This window comes from Lates calcarifer, linkage group LG13 (genome assembly GCF_001640805.2).
Source record: "Lates calcarifer isolate ASB-BC8 linkage group LG13, TLL_Latcal_v3, whole genome shotgun sequence".
NCBI lineage: Eukaryota > Metazoa > Chordata > Actinopteri > Centropomidae > Lates > Lates calcarifer.
The window spans coordinates 11577896-11601259 of record NC_066845.1 but is presented as its reverse complement, the minus strand read 5'-3'; the positions used below and the strand labels follow the sequence as shown (position 1 = coordinate 11601259).

The 23364-nt window shown below is 41.2% G+C and overlaps 3 protein-coding genes across 5 annotated transcripts; 1 reads left to right on the top strand and 2 right to left on the bottom strand.

The window, feature by feature from the left end:
• The first annotated feature begins 1889 nt into the window (after nt 1–1889).
• Nucleotides 1890–10520, top strand: poc5 (POC5 centriolar protein homolog (Chlamydomonas)). 2 transcript variants are annotated; one of them, XM_018669718.2, is made up of 13 exons: nt 1890–1984; nt 2861–2944; nt 3437–3590; nt 4289–4396; nt 4538–4737; nt 5946–6122; nt 6411–6515; nt 7284–7463; nt 7685–7871; nt 8825–8961; nt 9357–9458; nt 9577–9747; nt 9858–10520. In XM_018669718.2, exons 1-13 carry the CDS (start codon nt 1973–1975, stop codon nt 9990–9992), a joined length of 1752 nt encoding a protein of 583 aa, XP_018525234.1. In that variant the 5' UTR covers nt 1890–1972; the 3' UTR covers nt 9993–10520. The 2 variants fall into 2 exon arrangements, with proteins under 2 accessions (XP_018525234.1, XP_050931221.1); XM_051075264.1 differs by lacking the exon at nt 6411–6515.
• ankdd1b (ankyrin repeat and death domain containing 1B) lies at nt 10488–15790 on the bottom strand. The gene is made up of 15 exons (XM_018669719.2): nt 15443–15790; nt 14895–14995; nt 14692–14790; nt 14488–14586; nt 14135–14239; nt 13924–14025; nt 13638–13736; nt 12836–12934; nt 12569–12667; nt 12299–12397; nt 12096–12194; nt 11751–11846; nt 11180–11381; nt 10762–10893; nt 10488–10634 (listed from the first exon to the last, which is right to left on the bottom strand). Exons 1-15 carry the CDS (start codon nt 15615–15617, stop codon nt 10585–10587), a joined length of 1656 nt encoding a protein of 551 aa, XP_018525235.1. The 5' UTR covers nt 15618–15790; the 3' UTR covers nt 10488–10584.
• A 554-nt stretch (nt 15791–16344) lies between these two features.
• polk (polymerase (DNA directed) kappa) lies at nt 16345–23235 on the bottom strand. 2 transcript variants are annotated; one of them, XM_018668990.2, is made up of 14 exons: nt 22845–23235; nt 22430–22549; nt 22124–22276; nt 21688–21819; nt 21418–21568; nt 20996–21220; nt 20538–20662; nt 20170–20336; nt 20057–20089; nt 19853–19949; nt 18932–19103; nt 17750–18778; nt 17110–17158; nt 16345–16953 (listed from the first exon to the last, which is right to left on the bottom strand). In XM_018668990.2, the coding sequence occupies exons 1-14, from the start codon at nt 22971–22973 to the stop codon at nt 16872–16874; spliced, it is 2664 nt and encodes an 887-aa protein (XP_018524506.1). In that variant the 5' UTR covers nt 22974–23235; the 3' UTR covers nt 16345–16871. The 2 variants fall into 2 exon arrangements, with proteins under 2 accessions (XP_018524506.1, XP_050931308.1); XM_051075351.1 differs by lacking the exons at nt 16345–16953; nt 17110–17158 and adding an exon at nt 17166–17675.
• Nucleotides 23236–23364: the final 129 nt, after the last annotated feature.

Genomic DNA, 23364 nt, shown 5'->3' with positions numbered 1-23364 from the left:
TAAACTATTGTTTATTATTTGAGTCATGGTTGTGTGATGTGGGTCAAAAGACAAGTGTAATAACCCTTGATCTTAAGTGCTTTATGTTAATTAACATCATATGGATTATTCTGTATATATTTGATAGATAGTAATTCAGTTTAATGTAACTTTATTTCACACCAGAGGGGGCAATTAAATGCAATTGATAGTAGAGTCATTAAAAACAAGCAGAATATTACATACCCCACAAGAAAAGACTGGTTACTATACAGTTGGCTGTTATGGTTTGTTCTATTAAAGGTACGACACTAAGATGAATACGGTACATATGCCTAAAATGCCTGGCCTACCACAGTGCATACACAAACCCTGCAGAAGTCTATTCCTAGCCAGTCCTTGTTATAATAACTTACACAAAAGCAGACAAGCATAGGAAATTTGCAAGTCAACATCAACTGCATGATAAAAAGGCAGCGTACCTAACAAGCCAAGTTGGAATGACAAAAAAATGAAATTAAAAAAAAAAAAAAACCCTAAAAGGGAAGCTGTGATGAACATGTCGCCAAAACCTTTCAAAACATGTGAATCATCTGCTCTGAAATGGAAATGAAAGTAATCTGTGGGAGCTACAGCCCCCTGTCATTCAACAGGAAACCTCCACTCCCCACAGAGCAGGAAGGATTATCCTCTGTGCCTCACCATTCTGGTTCAAATTCATAGCCTGCGTCAACTGTCAAGAAAATATGTGTGTGTGCTGGGGAGGTGTCTGTGCCAGCCCTTGCTTGGCTTGCACTGATTTTTTATTCTGTTTGTTTATAATACATATTTGATGTGAAATGTATCAGACGGAATTCTTGATTCCTCAACACTATGTGATCAGCTGTTTTGGGGGGAGATTACTGTACTGTCACCAACGTCACAACCACGCATTGCCCCTTTGCAAAGTTCAGTCTGCAGCTTTCTCTCATAACAGTCCTGACAGCACCCAGCCAGGTGGCTAGGAGGCCCCAGTCCAACAGTACTGCTTGCAGCTCTGCCACGGCTGAGAGGGACCATATGTCTCCTCTCTCTGGAGTCTGTCCAGGCCTGGGACTGCCAAGTCGTTAGGCCTAACCCACATATGTGTCTTAATACTGTTAAGCACACGGTCTTCAGGGGGTTGAGACACTGCTGAAATTCAGATTGTGAACTATTGTCTGGCCTGTATTTGCCTGTGTGGACAACAGAGAAATGACCACAGGGAGGTTCACAGGGTGGTGGTATTCCCCAAGGACTTACACCTTCCTTACACAGGTAAGTTTGCCTGGATTTAATCATCAACACTGAATTTAATCAGCTAATCTCTATGCATTCAGTCTACTGATGAAACACACTCTGAAAACTCTGCTCTTTAAATGGACACATTTGATTTGCCTATCACAGAAGCAGACCAACGTCCATTGTTGTAATTTTAATGAGATGGGCAAACCATAAACTAACATTATGCCCTTTTATATACTGATATGTAAACATAGGATCTGTTGAGAAATAATTCTCAGTGTGCTAAGTAATATGAAGTAGTTGAGGTAAGTAGGTGGCTTATCGTGTGTACTCAGGCCACTCTACCAATAATACAGTCCTCCTCATATGACTCATTGAGCCTGAAGATTATCACGATACTCAGCCACTGTACTGTGCTGCTACTAGCTGTCTAAATAAACGTGGAGAAAACGAGCCGACTGGACAAAATCATAGACAAAAGCTTGTGTAGAGCGGTTTTTCTTGAATTATAGTGGCAGCATGGGTGGGAGCAGCTGGTGAGCTTGGCGTTGTTCCGCTTACGGTTGTTATGGAAATGTTTCACCCAATCAGAGACGTCGTAGCAGGAGGCTTCAGAAACAGAAGCCAATCAGAGAGCCTGTTGTTGAGCAGTAGGTCGGTTTGAAACGGCAAAGACAGCGTTTTCCAACTGACGAATAATAACTTGGGAAACGGAGAAGTGTGGCAGATAATGTACAAACAGGTAAAAATATCAGAAAGCAGCTTGTTTATTAGTTGTTAAACAGTATACAAGTACTTGCTTCTAAGATTTTAGTGTCTTCGCGATTTGTAGCAGCCACGAAGCAAACGTGTGTTTTAGTTTCTGCAGATTTAACGTTAGCCACGACCTACGTATCAAACTATGTTTGTACCGCTACGAGACACTGCTAATTTGAGGAAAAGTTACAGTCGCGTGTATTATTGTTCTGTTTTGTCGGTCGTTTATACATAGTGTACGACTTGTTATGTATATGTAGTTACATTATGTGGATATTCTGTAAAATGTGTTACACTGAAGTTAGCTTCCGATTCTGCAGTCAAGGGGAAACTTGTAAAACTGAGCGACCGCTTCTTTATATTCTTACTGTCTTAAAACCCACTTTCAAATATTATTTATTTATGAAAGCAAAAGAGGGATATTCGCTGATGTTTTTCTTTTTACATCTAGACCACATCAGACCTGGTCCAGGTCAAAAATCACTTCACTTAAACTTGTTAAATCTAACATTATATCAGAGAAGCTACATACTCCTTAAATCACATTTTCAGATTTGTGAAACTTTTATTTTGTTCAAAGCAAAAATGGAAGATTTCACTGCTTTTTTTTCACATCTAGGCCACAACAGACCCAGCAGAATAAAGTTTCTAAAAAGAACCTCTCTGACAACGTTAAAGCTTTATTACTTAACTACAATGCTTTGTTTGTAGTTTAGTCCCAAATGTATGTTCTGTACAGTAACCTGTTATTTTGAAACTAGTTACAGAGTTTAGTCTTAAGTGACCTTGTACAAAAGACAGTCTGTTATATACTGTTGATTAAAATTAGCATGTGTCCCTTATCATCCAAATTTTTGTCTAGATGTCCTCAGACGAAGAGGAACCAAACAGTCCTGTTCTGCCCAAGGACTCAGATCGGGGCAGCTCTGTGTCCTCTGAGCTTCAGGTGATTAAAAAAAACGCACACACATGCACACTCACAATTTATGTTCTTTTATGCGCCAGTCACATTGCTTAGATTGTGTAGTACATTTTCACTGTGAAGGGCAAGTAGCACATGCAATCAGACAATCAAACGAGGTTTAAACTTACACCCAGTTTCAATCAATTATCCAAACCACTTGCTTGCAAGCGAAAACAAAGACAAATGCACCCAAAATGTCTGTTGGAATAGCCCAATACACTGTAAGACTAAATGTATGACTATTGTAAGTATGGTAAGTAAATTGAAGTAAGAGGGTTTCTCTGACAAAATTTTCAGCAGGCATTGGATTGTCACTCAAACATGTACTATAGTTCTCACTTCCCAGTAAGTGATTTCAATAATATTGTTAAACTGGGATCCTGTAAAAAACAAGAAAAAGCTTGTAAAGAAGAAAGCTGATTTTTTAATAGACATTTGATTGCATTTTTGAAAAAACGTTCTATGGATTAACAGGATGAGTATGAGGAGCTCCTCCGTTATGCTGTGGTCACCCCGAAGCTTGAGACACTCACCAGCGCTCACTGGCAGCGGTTGAGCACCTCACGTCTGTCTGCAGAGGGTCGGGGTTCCCAGAGAAAAGACGACACAAAATTACAGCGCCCAGCAGGTATCCTGTGTGTGCATGAATGTGCAAGCCACATTCATGCACACATATTTCATTAAGCCTTTCTGACAGAAACACAACTTGAGCCCTTCCAGACACTGCCCCCATCAAATGATCAGCTGTCAAAAAAGATTTGGCATTGTGAAAAAAATGTAGTGTCTGTTTATCAGCTTCATATTTTCAGCTTGTAAACCATTCTAGTCAAGATGCATATGATATCAGTCTGTCAGATTGTACCCCCTATCTCTTTCCCCTACAATACCCACATCTTAAACAGTCCATCAGTCCCACCCCCTCCCCAGCAGCTCTAGCTCCAGCTGCAGCTCTCACTGCAGGTTTAGTGCTTTAACTGTCATGGAGTAGTGCACAGGGATGTAGAAAGCAGACGGGCTGATTGGTAATGATCTCCTGGCTCTCTGCCTGTACTGCTCTTAGGAGTGCAGGCTCTTCCCCCTGCAGTATTTAATTAAGATATTGACATAAAATGCATTCCTGGATGAGGACCGTACTCGTCTTATTCAGAACTCTGGCCATCACCTTTTCTGTTCTTGAACTCTCTTTTGTTTCCCAACATTTTGCGTTTATCTTTAATATTTACCCTCTTTTTCTATGTCCAATTTTAGCAACATTTCCTTTCTATCTATTCATCATTGTGCCTCTCTCACTGACTTCCCTCCCTCATCTCTCTCAACTTCCATCAGATACTGCCACTGAAGCCAGAGATGGGAGGCATTCTAGCAGGAGTGTGAGATCACCGCTGCCCTCCCCCTTGATTATTGAGCCTGCCACACACTCAAGAGCCTCTCATGGTAAAATGAACTAAAATTACAAAGAAACAAAATGGCGTGAGATCTAATTGCATGTTAACTTCTCATAAGATCAAATAAGCTCAGAAGCTGCACTGCTGCTTCATTTTGCAGTGATATTCTGTTTTTTTCTTTGCCTTCCAGCTGAGGAGATAGCAGGCCGGTCATCTGGCAGGGTGTCAGCGCTCTCAGACGCTCCCTTTGACAGGTTGCAGGTGACGTCTGAGAGGTCCAGGCCGCACAGCCCAGACCCCCTCGAGTCTGCTGTGACAGAGATGTTTATCTCAGAGGAGAACATAAGCAAGATGGAGAACATTCTGGACACATGGAGCAACAAACTGAAGGTTTGTCTGCTTCATCATCCTGTAAAACTGTTCGCTCTCTACTTGAGAGCTGACCATAAATAATGTGGCATGGCTTTGCAGTTTATATAAGGCTCTGACATGGCTGAATAACAACTTCTTTAACACACATAATGCATAATATAGCAGTGATGTATTTTGAACTTCAGCAGTTCACAGCAAAACAAGGCCGAGCTGGCAGGTTTATTCATGGTAAATTGAAGTGATTGAAACTGAATTGCTCATTTACTGTGAATGCAGGTATTTTAATCATAATTTTTGTGTGTGGTCAAATTCTGTGGTAGAGCATTAATCAAGTCTTTGAAGAGCAATCTAGAAAGCAAATAATTAAATTATGCTGTCTCTGGCATATAGATTTTAGTGTTGTAGAGGTTCATATACAAAACCTAAAATATTGCATGATGTTGTAAAAAATGCATTTTACTGTTTAACTCACTAATGCTGCATGCAATAATTACAATGTATGTTAGTGAATTAAAGCAGCATATAATGTTCATATTGAAATCTCCCATACTCATGTATCGAGAAAGTTAGAATGAGATGAATTAAATGCAAGAAATACTGTGGAGCATTTATATAGGCTGTGGTGAGGAAGAGGTCAAAGATTACAAAGGGAATGTAAGGTGTTTGAGTCTCTTTGAATTGGATGACAGCTCTACTCTTCATGGAGCCAGTGACCTTTTAATTGTGTCTCTCAGTAGAGTGATTTTAGACGAGGTGGGTGTCCTTCCTGCCCTTTTCTCCCTGATATTGTACAGCTCATTCATGGAGGGCAGATGACAGCCAATCACCTGCTAAGCAGTGCTGATAAAAGTCTTTGATGAAGAGGCAGCAGAGAACTACAGGCTGTAGTGGAGGATGTTGAAACTTCAGAATTGGTTTGGAAGTATTACCTCTGTTGCTGCAGGAAGAGAATCTTTTGTAACTTTTGTAAATAATATCCTATGCCAGGGCATTGGAATATATCTCCAGAAACTGATCCAACAAAACAAAGCCAGAGATAAAAAAAAAAAAAAAAAAAAAAAATCTGCCAGGTTCGTATAGTTTGCGCTTGCCATCAGTGACAAACCCTCCGGTACATCTGCTCTTCCAATTTGAAAACAGCTTAAGGTCTGTGTACATTTGTCCATGTTTACTAAAATAGTGTAAAGAACACACTGTGACAGTCCCACCCTCTGTTCCCTAATTAGTCAAATGTGCTGATGGAGCTACGGAAGTGGAGGCTGGCCTTCGTGGAGCAACACAAGCTGGAGATGAGGAAAGAGAAGGAGAGGTATGCAGCCCAGGCAGCTGGCCTGAGGTCAGAGCTGGACAGCATGAAGGGGTTGCTACACACCTACGAGACTTCCAACCAGAGAAAAGATGAGGTGACTACATGCATATTTATTTGCTTTCTCCAGCACATAATGTGGTTGGTTGGATTAACTACCATTTCCATTCCTTTCACTTATCACTTCTTTTTCGTTTTTGTGAGGTTTAAGTCGGACTGGGTGAGCTTGATCCGTGTCTTAGCCCCATACCTCTATCTTTTTCTCACTTGCATATTCTGTCTTTCATGTTTCATGCATTTAGCAATTGAGCAATAAAGATGAGGAACACCATGTCTGCTTTTTGGCCTGATGAGCTTGTTGTGTGATGTGTCCCCCTCCCGTCAGGTGATTGTGAACCTGAGCCAGGTGTTGGACAGACAAAAAGAAAAGCTTGAAAAGATGAGGGCCTTTACCCAGTGGAGACTTCAGCATACTGAGGCCAAAGAGGAGGTACACAGTTGACATTGTGGTGTTTCCTACAGGTCTCTTTGCAGTGGTATTTCTAGGGGCAGTGGGTGTCTTCATGGGATTCCTCTTTTGCTCTCTTCTCATAGCATTTTTAATGCAAGGAACATATTTACACAATCCTCTACACAGCATGGTCACTAATCCAACTAGCCACATTATGGTTGGTTGCTTATTATTTGTCTTTGTCTGATTTAAAGTTTTCAACTCCTTCTCTCCTTCTACACTAAGAAAATGCACACAGATGCTTCCTAGTTTAGTCAACTGGCTCAGAGAAGAAAAGCCTACTGTTGCTCTGCATGAACATGATATGAAAGTAAAAAGTAGGATAAAATATTTGTTTGCTTGTGTTGGATAAGAACACCAAGAGCATCACACGTAAGATCTCTCTTTATATCTTTAGGCTTTGCTCTCTGTTTTGTGTCAGTTTTTATCGCATAGCATAATGTTTGTCTATGCAAATGATCAGTCTCTGCATGTATTACTAACCTATACATTACTATGTCACTACAAAGTGAACATGCATATGCCACGTTTACTCATACCATCATGCACATAGAATATCAATGAAAGTTTTGCTTTAAAAAACATTTGCTGTTTTTGCCATTTCTTTGACTAGGTGACTCATATTTCTGTCTAAACCATGACACAGAAGGTGCACCACGAGAAAATGTACTGCACCTGCACAAGAGTGAATTATGGGTGTAATTATTTCCTTGTGAATATTTTCATGGTCTTGTGGTTCCCCGCCAGGCTCATGCTGCTCAGGTAGCTCGGCAGCACTACAATCTGCAGCTGAAGAGGAAGGTGTGGTTAGCGTGGCACTCTCTGATCCAGAAACACTGGAAGGTCAAAGTGGAGCGGGCTTGCCGCACGAGGGCTGAAGAGGTCTGCGCTCGTCTGTCCACAGAGTATGAGGCCAAGTTGGCAGAGGTAAATAAGCGGGTGAAGGACCTGTGTATGAAACGTGTGTGTGTGTGTGTGTGGCGATGCTGCATTGCTGTGTTACTGACGGTGTTACAGGTGTATATAGAGGGTGCAACACAAAGGCCAAAGAACCAAAGCAAGAAAACAAGCAGCACCAGGTGTTTGCCATCAGTATTATACAAAAACTAATAATGATTCTCTCTGTCCTCTGCTACCTGTCTCTGCAGCACTGTGAGGCTATAGAGAAGGCTCAAGCAGAGATTCAGAGGCTTCGACTGGAGCGTGAGCGCTATGAGGAATCTATGAAGAAAGCCTTCATGAGGGGCGTATGTGCTCTCAACATGGAGGCCCTCAGCATGTTCCACACCACAGAGGGACAGCCAGAGCAACCTCCAGTTCACGATCAACATGGTGGTCAGTAACAGAATTACCAGACAAACCTATTTTTAGAGAATAAACTACTAGCACGTTTAAAGTTCCTCATCACAAGAGTCCCCTGCTCTAAATACACTGCCAACTTTGTCTCTGTGCTGTATTGATTTAACACACTCCAACAGAGTGCAGCTTTGTGCTAATGACACTTGTGTAGATTTATGAATGGGTGGACTGGACAGGGATCTATGTTCTTTTCTTGAAGTTGTTCAGTGACTCATCTAATGGAGTGATGAGTCAGGGGATGAGCTGTCTCAGGGGCACTTTTTACAGGTTGTAACCTTGATGTGGCACTGAAAGATTGGCTGGAAAGATTCTACAGTTCTTTGTAACATTTATTAAATCATATAATTACTGTTATTTAGTAACATGTCAAAGCTGTAACTATTAGTGTAGGGGCTTTGGGACAATACAGAATATTTGAACAGACAAACATAACCTGGGATTAGACAACAACACTTTGTCTGTTGGAGTATCTGTACCAAAAAGAGGCACAACAGGTCAACAGTGTTTGAGCTCACAAAGCATTTAAATGACAGTACAATGAGTTATGCATTATTAATGATCAGCCAGCTTTTTAATTTGGCAAAGCAGGGGGGTGTAGTTGGCACTGGCTTCTCTGTTACATATACTTTAATTAACATATCTTCAAACAAGCAAGAGACAGTGAAGATATTCACTTGATCACATCTAACATTGCCAGTTTTTAATTATTAGTATTGACAGCTACAAAGTGAAATTGTGTAGCCAAGAGGAAATATCAGATGTGTGGGCTTGTCATTCCCAGGGTGCCAGACATCAAGATTTCCTATTAAGAGATTCAGAACATTTGTGCAACATTCAGCTTCACTCAGAGCGGTTTTCTGTAACTGTATGTGACAAGAATATATTGTGCCAGAGTGACTCAGTTTTATATTATCTTTTTCTTTCTACAGATCCTCTGTCTTCCCAGGAAGAGCCTGCCTCTGCTACGATGGCTCAACTTCAACCATATCCCATCTCCTCCACACGGTTCAGCCCAGTCCATTTTGACCGCCCGGATCCTCCCTCCCACAGTGAAGCAGAGGATGTGGTGAGACTCTGACAATTTCTAATGAAAACAGACAGCACATTTGTTTAAAGACTGTAGTTCACCTATGCCATAGTTCAGTTTCTTCTCAAATATCTGATTGGAGCAGTCAATCCATAATCTAGTCTTTCATCGTGTCTGAAATTGAATTTTATATATGCTGTTGTATTTGCATAATTTGATTGTTCCTTTTAGACTTTCTATGTTATCTTATATGGCAAAAAATCTTTGGCTATACACTCAGCTTACACTCATGTGCATGCCACTAAAACAGAAGCATTTATACAGTAGTGTTTTGCTGTTTTTTGCTTTAGTAAATCTCTTTGTTTGCTGCACTGTGGCTCTAAATTCTGTTCTTGTGTTCTTGTTCTTGTTTTTACTGATTCCCTTTTCCTCAGGTGGGCTCTGGTGTTCCCATGTCCAGGGCAGAAGTTATCCCTCCCACTACAGTGGTGCACAGCACACTCCCACTTGGGGGCACTGCAAGTTCCCACAAACAGGTTAGCAGTAGACATGTACTGTAGATAGGCCCTGGTACATGGGCTGCCGTTCACCTTCACAGCAGCTGCATGTAAATGTGACTGAATTATATCATCTAACGAGTGTTAATTGTTTCAGGTGAGTGGCCGCGTCGTCACAGCCAGTCAGCAAAAACCCTCAAAGACTGTAACGGCTCGTGTCACTGCACGACCTGAAGTGAGTAAGGCTGCACGTAGCAACCTCCAGGTGTTGGGTGTGGCTCCACCCATGAGCTCTGTGATAGTTGAACGCCATCATCCTGTTACACAGGTATGGGAAAGTATGCATCACTGCTGCATTTTATTATGCATGTGCCTTCAGTCATGTGACCCTGACAAACAACATGAAAAATTGCTTTTGTTTCCCTTTGATTCTCTCAGCTCACCATCGGTCAGGCCACGGCTGCTAAGTTTCCTCGCTCCTCCCAACAGGGCCACAGCTCCAGCGGAGGGAGAGGCTCCTCCAAAACACAAACCAGCACATGCCATGTACACTCCATCAAAGTAGTTGACTGATGACACACACACATCTCTCAGACAGTATTGCTCACCTAGTGTAGATTCAACATTTAACGCATCCTATGCAACAATCGTAGAAATAGTTACCATGGCATTAGTTTCAAGTCCACTTTATTTTTTACATCTTGGAATGATTCAGCCCTCGCTCTCTACATTTGAAGTGATCATTTTCATGAATATGAAATGAACAATTTCCTGAGCAGTAGAATTTTTCCTCAGGAAAGTAGACACAGGTGTTTAGAACTGTACATGTAAATGTTTTTAATTGTTATTTAATTATTAGCAGCTGGACAGTTAAGAATCACAAAATGGACATTTATGTCTATGAAAATTTTTTACTTTAAATTATGCACAGCTGGGGGTGTACTGTAATGTGTATAACCACATATTGTAAATATTGTGCTACTGATGATTTCTACTGACTGACCGTCCAACACCACAGGTTGTTCACTTTACTAAAGCAAAGCCATATGTTAATAATCTGATGCACAATTTTCTTTTTAAAATAAATTATTTTAATGCTAACTTTCCTCATGGATCAGTAGTTTAGAATGATCTAAACATGGAGTTCATTTTGTTGTAGTTGCAATCATGAGATGCTGCAGGTCTTTTTACTTTTTGCCTCCATCTGAATCATACCTGTAAGACAAATATTACAGAGATTTCTGTAATAATATTTTGGCCAACAACCCCAGGGTAACACAAGTAAACATTCATATATTCCTTAGTATACTTTTTGGTGGAGAAAAAAGTTAAGTGAATGTACTTGCAGCTTTCTTGTTCCCTATGAGGTTGAGTCTCTGGTAGAGTTCTCCCAGAGGGTTCCTCCGAGCCAACCCCTCTCCATGGAGCCAGATCAGGAACATCCTGTTTCCGTGCTCTTGGTAGCTTTTCTGACCTGTGGACAAACCACAGCATGGTACAGTCGGGAAAACAATTCACCTAGTAAAAATAACCTAAATGTTGCCTCATGCATCAGAAGATAATATAGAAAAAATAAAATCTGTTTGTTTGGAAAAAATAAAGTTAGCTAAGGATATTAATTTCATAGCTAAGCTTTCCTCTTAAGTTCAGGGATCTGAATCTCTTAAACATTTTGGCTACGGGAGGTTGATGTTACAGTATTTCAGCGAGATGCCAAAAGCACAGTCAAAAGCCTGTCTACTCGGTGTGAGTTGTGGCACCTGTCCACTGCTCCTCGATGGCAGACACTTGCTCCTTAGTGAACTCCCAGTGTTCTGCCAGTCTTTTCCAGTCTCCTGGTCTCAGGAGCTCGTACGCCAGGCGCCAGGCCTTCGAACGGTATTGCCTGGTCTCATAGCGGTGGTCAAGTTTAAACGTTAGCGGATGCTCACTGTGAACGCCTTCGTGAAGTTCGGGGTTGGCCTGAAAGGACAATTAAATCACATCAGCAGACTGATAAAGGCCACGAGCCACAGAGAGCACAGGGGGCATGGGAAGAGATTATTGGAGAGACACTCACACACATGATTAGCTATATGAATGCCACAGTAAAACATTTTGAAAATCAAGAAGGGAAGGGAATCAGGTGTACCCTTAATTACACTGATGCTAAATTGGCTGTCAAATATTTTGGGATGCGAGTCATTTTTTATCACAGATGCCTTAATAGCATTAGAGGAGCTTCAGCTAATCTAGAATGTGACGTTAGGAAATGAATCATTTGTGATGAATGTAATTATTGATTTTCAAGGCTTCAACTTACAAGTATTTAACAGGTTCACCATCTCTCACCTGCCTCCAGGCGTAGTATCTCTCTGCTTTGATGATCATGTCCACAATAATCACCTCGTTTGCTCTGGCTGCCACACCCAGAGCCGTTTTACCCTGCTACTCCAAGTCCAACACATACAACAACAAAACAAAATACGGAATTTAGAATTATGAGGAATAAGATTTAGGATTTTTGTTATTCCTTAAATAAGTCATATTCAATGTTTTGCCCTTGAGATGGTCTATGAGATTTTGATCCAGCTTAAGTCCTGTAGAAAGAGTATATCTACACATACAAGGGCAAAATTTAATTTCTATGGCATCTACACTGGTTCAGGTTTAGAATTTTTTGGTTAGGATTCTTACCCTATCCCGGAGTGCCAGATCCAGCCCAGCTTTAAGAAGCATGTCCACAACTTCTATTTTAGCCAACTCTGCAGCAAGGTGTATAGCAGTCTGGGACCTCTAACAATTCGCAGCACAAGACAGCACAATGTAGCATTCCTTACTTTAATGTTTCTATACGTTGGCTGACACCTTACTTTACTGTGTTAGCAAGGTGGTTGTACCTTATCAGTGACATTAATGTTGCAGCCAGCATCCAACAGAGAACGGATGACAGGGATGTGACTGTTCTTCACTGCCAGGTGGAGAGGAGCCTCTAGGTGCTAAGAGCAAAAATATCCTGTCACACAACACTAGCCCAAAAAGTGAACTGTTAATTTACGTGAAAATGTGTAAATTTACAATGATAAGCATCCAGGCAAGTGTGTCAGAAGCACGGCTGAAAACTTTAACTGAAAAAGTGTACTGCTGCCACCTAGCTTGCGTTTGCTTACCTGATTCTGAAAGTCAGTATTGGCTTTGTACTCTAAGAGGATTTGGACAAGAGATGTGTCTCCTCTTTCTGAAACTGGATGGAGAGCGCTGCATTTGTCCTACAAGAGAGGGAGCTCAGCTGTTTAATATATAATTTCTTTTAACTAATATTCTGATGTAGCCCTACAGATTAACCCTGCTAATACATTTTATGTCACCGTATCATTAACAGCAAGACACTAGAGCAGGGTATGAATTATATGAGTCAGCGAAGCGCCTTATTGTACCGTTGTGGGGATGTTGGGGTCACAGCCAGCCTCCAGCAGGGCCAGGACACACTCTTCTTGTCCGTTGTCTGCAGCTTGATACAGAGCTGTTTCACCATCCTGCAATACAGATGATCTATCAATAAATTATAGTCGTGCTGGGTAATCTCAACAGAAGCAGAAAATTCTTTTTGGGTAGACCACATTTTTTTCCCTCTTAAAAGGAAGTTTTTCTTTGCCACTGTTGCCTAGTGCTTGCTCATGGTGGGATTTGTTAGGTCTATCTCTCTGTAAATATCATAATATAAAGAGTACAGTCTAGACCTGCTCTATATGAAAAGTGCCTTGAGATAACTTTTGTTGTTATTCGGCGCTATGTAAATAAAATTGAATTGAACTGAATTGAAAATGACTGGGTAAACTCACAAAATCTAATAATGTGTTTAGACCTGTAACCAGAATTTAGAAATAAAGAAGTCTTTTTCTTACACTGAAGGAACTTTGCTGGACATCAGTAAAATTAATAGGCAACAAATTACTTTCATATTGGTTTATGCTGGGGAGTCTTTCTTTATAATTTTCTAAGACTTTTTAACAAGTAATTATGAACTACATATGCTAGTCATCGAACTACATATGCTAGTTCTAGCATTACCAGAACACAGTTTACCATGTTATGTAACTGTAACTAGTACATGTTTGATACATCTTTATTAATCCAAAGTGAAGCCACTGTCCAGCAGTGAATTAGCCACTGAGCACACACTGTCACACTGTCACAAACCAAACTATGATGGAGAGAATGTTTACGCTGATTGTCTACCATATTGACTTCATCCCGAGTATCAAAGCTCTGCAGCAGCAGCTGGACAGCATCCAAGTGGCCGTTCCTGGCAGCTAAGTGCAGGGGCGTGTCCCCGCTCTGACAGAAGGGAGGGAGGGAAACAACCAGCATCAAAGAGCATTTGACTTTGAGCTTTTCTTTTGCAGGTGCGACACAGAAATGTGCACTCAGCCACATGTGAGCATAAACAGACACATACTGTAAATGGATGCACCAAAAAAATAGAAATATAAAGAAATCATACCAAATAAGTGCATACACATACCTTGTTGGGTTTCATGGTGGCCATTTTGTACGGCTCCATCAACATCTCTAACATTTCAACAGACCCGTGCTCTGCTGCCAGTGCAAATGCCCGGTGCCCTGACTGAAATATGAGAATAGAGGCACAAACGACCATATTTACTGCACGTACGTTGGTCCTAAAAAAGTGAATGATACCATTTCTTTATGAAAAATTAGTGTCAAGTTGATACCTTGTCATCTTTGTCTAGTTCTTGCATCTGTAGGTCATTAACAATATACTCGACAATTTCAGTGTGGTTATTGATAGCAGCACAATGCATAATATTCTGTCCTTCCTGAGGTAGAAAAAAGCAAGTTATAATTTAGGAAACATTTTCAGTTTAAACAAGCCCTCTAAGTATCCACAATACTTGAGAAACAAGATGAGCATACAAATGTTAGATGCAAAATCCAGGATAATGAGAATTAATCAACAAGTGCCTGAGGAAGAGCAAAAGAAAAAGAAAAATGGCCCAATTTCTGGGTGTTTTTTCTCTGTGTGTTAATGAGAATCAGCAGAACTAAACTCTTCCTGCGTCCTTACCTCGTTCTCAACCTTCTGTTCAGCACCAGCCTGCACTAATAATTTCAGGATCTCCAAACTGCCAAACCAGGCAGCCAAATGAATGGGTGTCACACCGTACTGTCAGACACAGAGCACCAAATGGAAAGCTGTGGTTACTTAAAATGATTGCATAAGCCACTGTCACTGTTCTGTGTGTCTGTGGTTTGATACCCTCTCTCTCACCTTGTCCTTTTGGTCCACCTTGACCCTGCGCTGTAGAAGAAGCTGAACAGCTTCTATGTTTTTGCCGGCTACTGCATAGTGAAGGGCAGTCCTGTTATGCTGGGGTAAACAATTGAATCAGTATATTATTCACTTGGCAAAGGTTTCTCCACACAATGCAGCGTAACAAGACGCAGAGAGAGAGTTTGTCTCTTTAGACCCACCACGTTCTTAGCATTGGCGTTCAGCCCTTTTCCAAGAGTCTTCATGGTCTCCACATCATTCCTCTTAGCTGCTTCCATAAACTGCTTCTCTGCATCAAGTACTTAACAACACAGAAGGTAGGAGGGTTTTACACATGGTTATTTACATATATACTGTATACTGTTCTTTAATATACATAACAGCATGTACTAAGCTTAGATGCTGTGAAGCATTTACTATGGCATTTGGGTCCAAAACCTCAACAGGAACATAATGTAAGTTAAACTGAGACAAGTGTGTTTCTGGTTTGTGTGCTGTGGAATTGGTTTCAGCCTTGTGCAAATAACAGTGCATTCCTTGGAAAGAAACTACCATGCTACGACCATACAGTCATTCAACCACAATAAATAACTAATGATTAACTCTAGCCTTAACAGTGTAAACTCAAGGGTTCCGTTTCTAAAGAGGAAATTTTGCTCCATATTATTCTATGCTTTTTCTGTTCTGTAAAACCACAGTCTATTCATTATTTTCCACCTTTCTGGTGTTGTTGTCCTTGTGTACTTACACATCTCTTTGGTGTCAAAGCTGGTGTCTGTGTCTTTGTCCGAGTGCTTGTTCCGTATGAAGTCAGCAAAGCCTCTCAGAGTCTCCTCTCTCATCCACGTTCGAGGGTCAAGATTCTCCTTCTTAGGATGGTGCTTCTTGATCATCGCCCTCAAGGCCACAGCTCTTCTCTCCATTGGGAAGCTCTTTGTATAACAAAGGTGGGATTGGTCTAATGTAATTGATAGTCTAATGTGTGCGCTGAAGGCAAAACAAACCAAATTCCTGAGGAAAGGGATCACACAGAAGAAAGATGGGGGAAAAAAACCTGTTTCCCTCAGCTTCGTGTGCTTCCTGTCTGCAAACAGCCAACAGCAATCCTTGAAATGGAAGTGTACTCCTATTTTCTTAATGTTAGAGGGCTGGTCCATGTTTGCTTTACTAGTTCACACCCCTGAAAGGCTGCTGATAGTAACAGAATATATTTATTATGATAGGCCTACACTTCAACCTGTTACATGACTAATAGATGGCATAAGCATAGCTTCATTTATATCGTGCCTTGGGTAACGTGATGATATACTTAGTGTTTTTTTTTTCAACTTTAATTCCTACGAACACAGTGCAGTATTTACAAAGGATTAACATAAGGCTCTAATAGTAGTTTAACTTGTCTGGGGAGGTTTGCCTTGCCACACATACTCTTTTTCTGCAATGTTCCATGTTCACACAACCTGATGCGGCACTACTTCACCTGAATCATGTGTTGTTGTTTTTTTTTGTTGTTGTTTTTTTTTTTTTTTTTCATAAAATGTGTTTTAGCTGTTTCAAGACACAAAGCAGCAGTGCTCCACTCAAACACCTCAAAATTTCTTCAGTAAGACAACCCTTTCATATAAACAGAGAATGGATGGAAATCAATGGTGAAATAAGAAAATATTAATTTATTGCAACTTTGATTCACATGATAGAAGGATTCTCTTATCTTCATTATATATAAAGCACACAATATTATCATTGTAAAGCAACAGTACAGGTTAACATATCTGAACAAAATAACTAGAAGATAAATAAGAGAAAAAAAACACTAGAAACTAGGATTTAATAAATACCCTAATGCTCCATTTAGCCTAATAAAAACACTTGGTTTATCTTCAATAGGCAATTAACATGTAACTGGCACTGACTGACAACAAGGCGATCAGAAATCTCTATTAATTTGCCAGAATTAAAACAATGCATTTGTGTTTGTCATCTTTCATTTCATGTATGGCTTATTAAAAACAAATAAAAAACATATTAGTTTCTTACAGCAGCAATCTTAATTCCAAATAGAGCTTTTTAAAGAGAAAATTTGAATATGGCTTTGTGTGCAATGATTGTGAAGGCAGTTAGAGGGACTGGGGAGACCTGTACTTCATTTCCTGCAGATGAAGATGTGTGCATGACTGTCACCTGAAGAACTTGTCGATGGTGTTGTGAGGGGCGATGCCTTTCGCCCTCTTTGAAGGAGGAGAGGATGGTGAGTTCTGTCTAAAAGTCATGAAAAACAAAAAAAATGAAATTTTTATCCATTAAAACATTCCTTACTGACATAATTGGAAATTCTACTATACTACTTTACCTATAGTACATGGTATATACAGACACCACATGTCAACATTTTGTGCAGCAACAACGCCATCTCACCTTTTGCTTTTGCCCTTACTGCCTTGCCTTAGCAGTAGCTGGCCTCTGTCTGTGAACAGGAACATGGGGTTAGAAAAAAAGAACTCAATTTTTATCTCTGACAAAAAAAAAGATGACATCCACTGAGGAGGTACACAATTGCAGCACCTCCTCAGGGATATAAAGAGTGCAATTTCTGAGGCAGGATTGTTTAAGAGGAAACCAGTGTGCAGTTCATTGTAGGAAATGAATAGGTGAAAAAGTGATTTAGCCATTTCCAAGAGGAGGGCAAAGGAAGCCCCGTGGGGTGAAATGAGATGTCTTTTCTCTGTAGGAATCGATACAAAGTCCTCACACAATGTCACTGCCAGTAAATAACAAGGTCATAGGTCACAGACATCCTCCCAAACAGACATTCTTTCTGTTAACTCCAAAGAAGTCGCATGACCACAGCTTATGGACGTTACTAACAGGACTGCATCTGTCATCAGCAGAGGTATATAGCTTGCCAGACTAAAAATCCATGCAGGGAACACCTACATACCTCGAACCTCAAAGCACACAAGAGGCAAAATGCAGAATTCATGCTGGAACACAATGAAAAGACCACATATGTTAGCTGAGGAAGTGTTCAACAAGCTTATTTAATGCACACACTCACCTATGGCCTTGCCGTTTGTAACTGAAAGTGGATTTATAGGACATGATGTCTGTCCCCCCAGCTCATGTAGGACCTCCTGGTTCAGGCAGAGGTCAACGTGGTGGTTGAAGATAGCGAGGTCATCAGTGTCCTGTGTCAGCTGACATACTGGACAGATAAGGACAGGGCCTCTACCATTACATGACTGAGGCTGTTGCGAGGTCACGGTTTTGTCATCACCATTGATCGACACAACCTTTTGATGAGAATCGTTTTTCAAGCTGCGCTGGTTTTGAGGATCAATTCTCTTCAGCTCCAACTCTTCACTGTTCTTTACCCTCTCCTCTTCAACCTCACACTCCTCCCTCCATTTTTCCGCCACCTGACATTCTTTATGGTCATTCTCTGAGTCCAAATCCAACTCTGAGTTGGGATCAGTGCTTTGGTTTGGCTTTCTTGAAGATTCGCTGAGACACTGGTCAATATGTCCATTGAAGACGTTCAAATCTGTTGTCTCCACCTGCCTGAAACACACCGGACAGGTGAGGCTCTCTGACACTGTGCCACCACAGCCTGATGTGGATGCCTGGGCCTCTTCACAGGAAACAAAGTCATTTTCTAAAAGATCTATGCTCTTGCGATTTTTTGCTGATGACTCTACACAGTTTTGAGCATGAGAGCCTATGGACTCAATCACAGAGTCATTCTCCCTGTGTCCCTCTTCTTGTGGAATTGCATTTGCTGCCTGAAGTTGCAATCTCTTGGCATGGGCCCTTTGGAAGAAAGACTGCTGGGGTTCCTCACTAGTCTGGCCTCCCTCTAACCCCCTCAACTTGCTCCGCCAGGAAACTTCCTCTTGTTTCTGGCACTTCTGTGTTAGGGGAGGACGGGCAAGGGTCCAGGTTTGGACATGATGATCTTTCTCAGGTTTTTGATGCATTCCTTGGACAGAGCCGCTGGAGTCTGTCTTGCCTGGCTGAAGAAAGCCAATGATGCTCCTCTGCAGGGGCTTTTTATCATCTGGACTGACAAAAGCAGAAATTCGCACACCTACGAGCAGAAAAACAAATTATCTGGAGAAAACTTCAAAATGAAGGCCAACTGTGTTATTATTTCCACATGCAGCATGCCACAGATAATTTAGATTTATTTCAAGCTAGTTATATTAATTGATTTGTCAGTTATATTACTAGATCTAATTACCCATGAGCCTCAGTCTGAGCGGCTGGGGGCTTTCATTTTCTATTTCCACTTTCAGCAGGTCCTTAGCAACAGCAAAGATCTCATCCACTGTAGCAACAGCATGCGGCAGCGTCAGTGCCCTGGTTTTCACCTCAAAGTTCACATTCTTCAGTTTCAGTGTTACTGTTTTACCCTTCATGAAAATGGGAAAAATAGTTGCATTCATGTCAGGAAAAACAGGTAAGGTTATTTCTGTCTTCTTTCAACAACCTCTTCTTTGCAGACATAATCAATGGTACTTTATGGAAGGGACAGAAAAAGAAGAGAGATGTAAACCTGTATAATCTGTCATATAACTGATTGATTTGTCAGAATGCATTTTTTAAACACGCTACAAAGCGCTTTCATGGTAATGTGATCATCTCCCAGGGAGACATTTCCAGCGCTGAGAGTAGCCCCCGCTGTCTCCTTAATGGCCCTCCATTTCCTCCTGCTATCAAGGCCACATCGGGGCCCAGGCAGGGGGGTGATGGTCGTGCTATGCCATCCCATCCTTTCTATATCGATTTCGAAAAGGAATGAACAGGTTGAGGTAATTGTATGAGATCTAGTTTGAAGTCAGGGTGATTCCAGGGTGGCCAAAGATGAGATGGCATTTCTTTTTTCTTTTTTTTAACCAAGGACTCAGTCCATTTATGTAGTATTGTCCTTTTCTGTTCAAATATTCCCTGTGTTTGTTTGCTTTTGTTATTTCTTTCAGACAAAGATCCAGCTGAGCACAGTGTGCTGCAGCTATAAAATGCATGGTTGATGTAACCAGGACAGTGTGTCTCGGATCAAATGTTTTATTGTGAGAGCCAAAAATGTTCTCATTCTAACCTACGTGTTCAGAATATGTGCACAGTGTTACTGCATAAAGCAACCCTCTCTGACATTCACTACCTTCAGATCTTCTTTCTTCATGTCTTCTGCTAAATCTTCACAGAGATCCCTGCATAGAGAAAACTGTTCCTCCACTTTACTCAGCTCTTTAAATGTCCTGTAAAAATAAAATAAAAAGGAGAAAGGAGTTACAGTTAAGAAACGGATGAAAAAAGAATCAATTCAGGTATGTCTGTGTCTGTTCATGCGGAGTTAAAAACCAACCTTTCTGTGCTCATGCTTTTTCTTTCTTCATGCCTATATGGAAGCAAAGATAGTGACTATTATCTCTACTCTCTGAACTCTTTTTTCCCCAATCAGCTGAGTTGAGACATTACCTTGGTATATATGAGGAGCCCAGACCTAGGGAAACCTGCATGAAGTGATGCAGGGATGTATCCGAGAACAACAATGACAGCAGTGCCATCTGCTGGCCAAGGTGAGAACAGCTACTGATGCCCAGAGCATTTAGCATCTTCTCACTAACCTTCCCTATGCCAGAAACCTGGAGCAATACACAAACACTGTTTTTAAATATTTACAAAGATTTTCTTCCAGCCACCTTTTCCCCATTTGCAGCACATCATTAGTCACTTCCCACCACACCTACCAGCCTTTAATAATACAAAAATATCTTTCCATAATTATTCAATAGCAACACCTCAAGGCACTGTTTATGTTTTAGTTTGAGCAATGTGTACTGTACTTTGCGAACTGGAAGATTCTGGACAAAGTCCATCACCGCCTCTCTGGTGGGGGGGAGTCTGTACTGGCCGTTGGGCTTGTTCTTGTCACTGCACACCTTGGCAAGCATCATGTTTGGAGCGATTCCTGGGGGAGTGAACAGTGTAATTGAAAGGTGTGTTTGTAAATGAACAGCTGGTAAAACATACGCATAATGTTGATCATAATTTTTAACAACTAAAAAGACTCTGCTGACTTTTATTATGATTATTGAGCAGTTCTGTTATTGTGAAGACAGAGTTATAGTGAGTAGAGTCAACTGTACTCTTTTTTTTTTTAGCTTTTATTTAGAAAAGTACAGAAGTGGTGAGGGAGAGGGAAGAAAGCTTAAGCTAAGTATATTTTTTAATTCTCCTGTGGAACTTAAATTAAAAAGAAAAATGCTCTGTGGATGGTGTTTCAGAGTGGTCTTCCCCTTACCTGCACTGGCAGTCAGCATGGTCTTCTGCTCAATGCGGAAGCGCATTTCTCTCACAGCCTCCTCAACAGATGTCCCAAACACCTCAAAAGCACCACCACCTGCAGTGGCAGCAACACCATCAGAGCCCAGCAAGCAGGGAGAAGAGCTCGGGCTGTCCTCAAATAGGACTGGAGAGAGGTCTTTCACCTCTGGCTCTGCTTCCTGAAGCTCAATCTGTCCCCCACCTTTACAGAAAACAGATGATTTCACACATTAATCAGATGGATTACTGGAGTATGAAACGTTGCAATTTATCATGTAACAGAAACATTTCCTGTCATGTCTTCTTGTGTGCAGTAAATGTGGCAAAAGTTGCATAAAAACACACACACACAGCCCACGCTGTATAACCATTCTATAATATTGTGTAATTAAGTCCTGCCTGTAGTGGTGCTGCTGGCACGGAAACGATGTGTACGAGAGGACTCTGGCCAGCTCTGCCTCTGTTCCAGGTGGTCTGTAAAATCCAGATAGGCTTCATCCAGGCTCACTGGCTGGAAGTGAGGGTCATAGTCTGCAAAAATCTCTCGGATCTAACAGAGAGATACAAATTCATGAACTCCTGTTAGATTAAGCAAGAAGTCACATAGGGGATGTATGTATTAGCAGCATACTCTTTGTATGTGTGTGCATGTTTCTGCATCACTCTTACCTCATCACTCACAGCTCTGTATTTATCAAAATTAGTCGGAACAATGACTAAGTTGGGGCACAGTTTCTTTGCGATGAAGCCAGGCATGGCCGCTCGGACACCATACTTCCTGGCGTGGTAGTTAGATGTTGACTGAAAAAGAAAGGGTGAGATTTGAATAAGACACTTTTATATTATAGATTTCAGATACAAAACTCTTATTTGGAGCCAGAAGGTGTTGGTGGGAAGAGAGATGCCTGGAATATCCTGCTTAGCCTGTTGCCACCGTGACGCGACACCAGATAATCAGAAGAAAATGGATGAATGGATGGAACTCATGTGAATACAAAATTTGTTAACAATATCTGATGCACCACCACAACCAGCATATTGTGTTAATTGTCTATGAAATTTCTGTCATAATTGTGTTTATTTCCCAGATAATATTTTAACCCACCAGCATGCTCATGGATCCTACAGCCATGGGCTTGTCCTTCAGCTCAGGACAATCTCTCATCTCCACAGCAGCGTAGAAAGCGTCCATGTCCACATGTACAATCACACGGCTTAGATCACGACTCCTCTCCAGCTCTGTGGCCATCCTCTCCACCTACACAAAGAGATTTGATCAAAAACACTTCAGTAGTGTGATGACTGAAATGTTAGCTTTGACAGAATGTCAGATTTGTCTGCATATGTGTCTTTAAGGAAAGTGAAGAAACCGGTGCCAACTTTACCCAGTGAAGTCCGTGACATGTTTTACCTGTGCTTGTGCTTTCTTTAACTGCTGCTCTGTGATCTGTGCTTTTTGTAGCATCATTTTCTCAATGCGCTGGTTCACCTGCTGCTCTCGCTTTAGCTCATTCTCATAAAACCTTGATCCCTGCAGGACGAGGACAACAAAGAGTTACAGATTCTGTAGTGCAGATATAATGAAAAGCTACAATAGCACATCTATTTTTTTAGGACTATATGTCTTTGCACTTGGGACTTTCACACAAAGCTGGACATAATCTGGAAAAGTGGACCTCACATTTCATACTGTCCACAGCACACTGGAGCCTTATTTATACTTTTCTACACAACTCTGTGTTAAGATTCTTGCTGGTTACACAGGTGAGTCATTAACGCCAATTTGTGTAGGTGACCAGGAGTGCTTTTGAGCTGTCTGAGCTTACCTTGGACGTCTCCATGATGATCTTGTTAATCTTGTCCCTGTTAAGACCCTCCATTCCAGCCTTGTTGTCATTAAGGGCCATTCTGGAGAGGAAGCCCTCTCCTTTGGTGGAAGCAGCCTCATTCTCCATCCCGAAGAAAGGACCCCTGATTGAAAAACGTATCGTATTATCCAGTTTACAACGATCTCTACTCTCACCTAAATTTAGCTGATAAAGCTGTAAGATATCGTAGCTATGTTTTCCATTATATGTGCTCCTTCTCGAGCTTGATCAAATAACCAACAGTAATTCAGGAAATGATCTTTTCACTTTGATCAGGAGCAACCGGTCTGAATCTAAACCTCTCAGCTGTCCTGTCTAACGTTCACGTCCCTACATGTTTTGAAAACGATGACGGATTTGGCGGCACTTCCGCGTCCACTCGTCATCGCCGGAAGAGGCGGGGCTTGCATTGTTTACCTCTTTAAATTAAAAAACAAAAAACAAAATACTGAATTATCATTTAAGTGAATTTTGTACT

Bases quoted from the DNA above. Each gene is read 5' to 3' on its own strand.
- poc5 (XM_018669718.2), top strand. The intron at 4,738-5,945 runs GTTTGTCTGCTT...TTCCCTAATTAG, and splicing joins CATGGAGCAACAAACTGAAG to TCAAATGTGCTGATGGAGCT. The intron at 6,123-6,410 runs GTGACTACATGC...CCCTCCCGTCAG, and splicing joins CCAACCAGAGAAAAGATGAG to GTGATTGTGAACCTGAGCCA.
- ankdd1b (XM_018669719.2), bottom strand. From the start codon at position 15,617: ATGGAGAGAAGAGCTGTGGCCTTGAGGGCGATGATCAAGAAGCACCAT. The intron at 14,996-15,442 runs GTAAGTACACAA...TGTGTTGTTAAG, and splicing joins CTTTGACACCAAAGAGATGT to TACTTGATGCAGAGAAGCAG. The intron at 12,668-12,835 runs GTACAATAAGGC...CCTCTCTTGTAG, and splicing joins ACCCCAACATCCCCACAACG to GACAAATGCAGCGCTCTCCA.
- polk (XM_018668990.2), bottom strand. From the start codon at position 22,973: ATGGAGAATGAGGCTGCTTCCACCAAAGGAGAGGGCTTCCTCTCCAGA. The intron at 21,569-21,687 runs GTAAGAGTGATG...TCTCTCTGTTAG, and splicing joins ACAGAGCTGTGAGTGATGAG to ATCCGAGAGATTTTTGCAGA. The intron at 17,159-17,749 runs GTGAGTGTGTGC...TCCTGTTCACAG, and splicing joins TACAAACGGCAAGGCCATAG to ACAGAGGCCAGCTACTGCTA.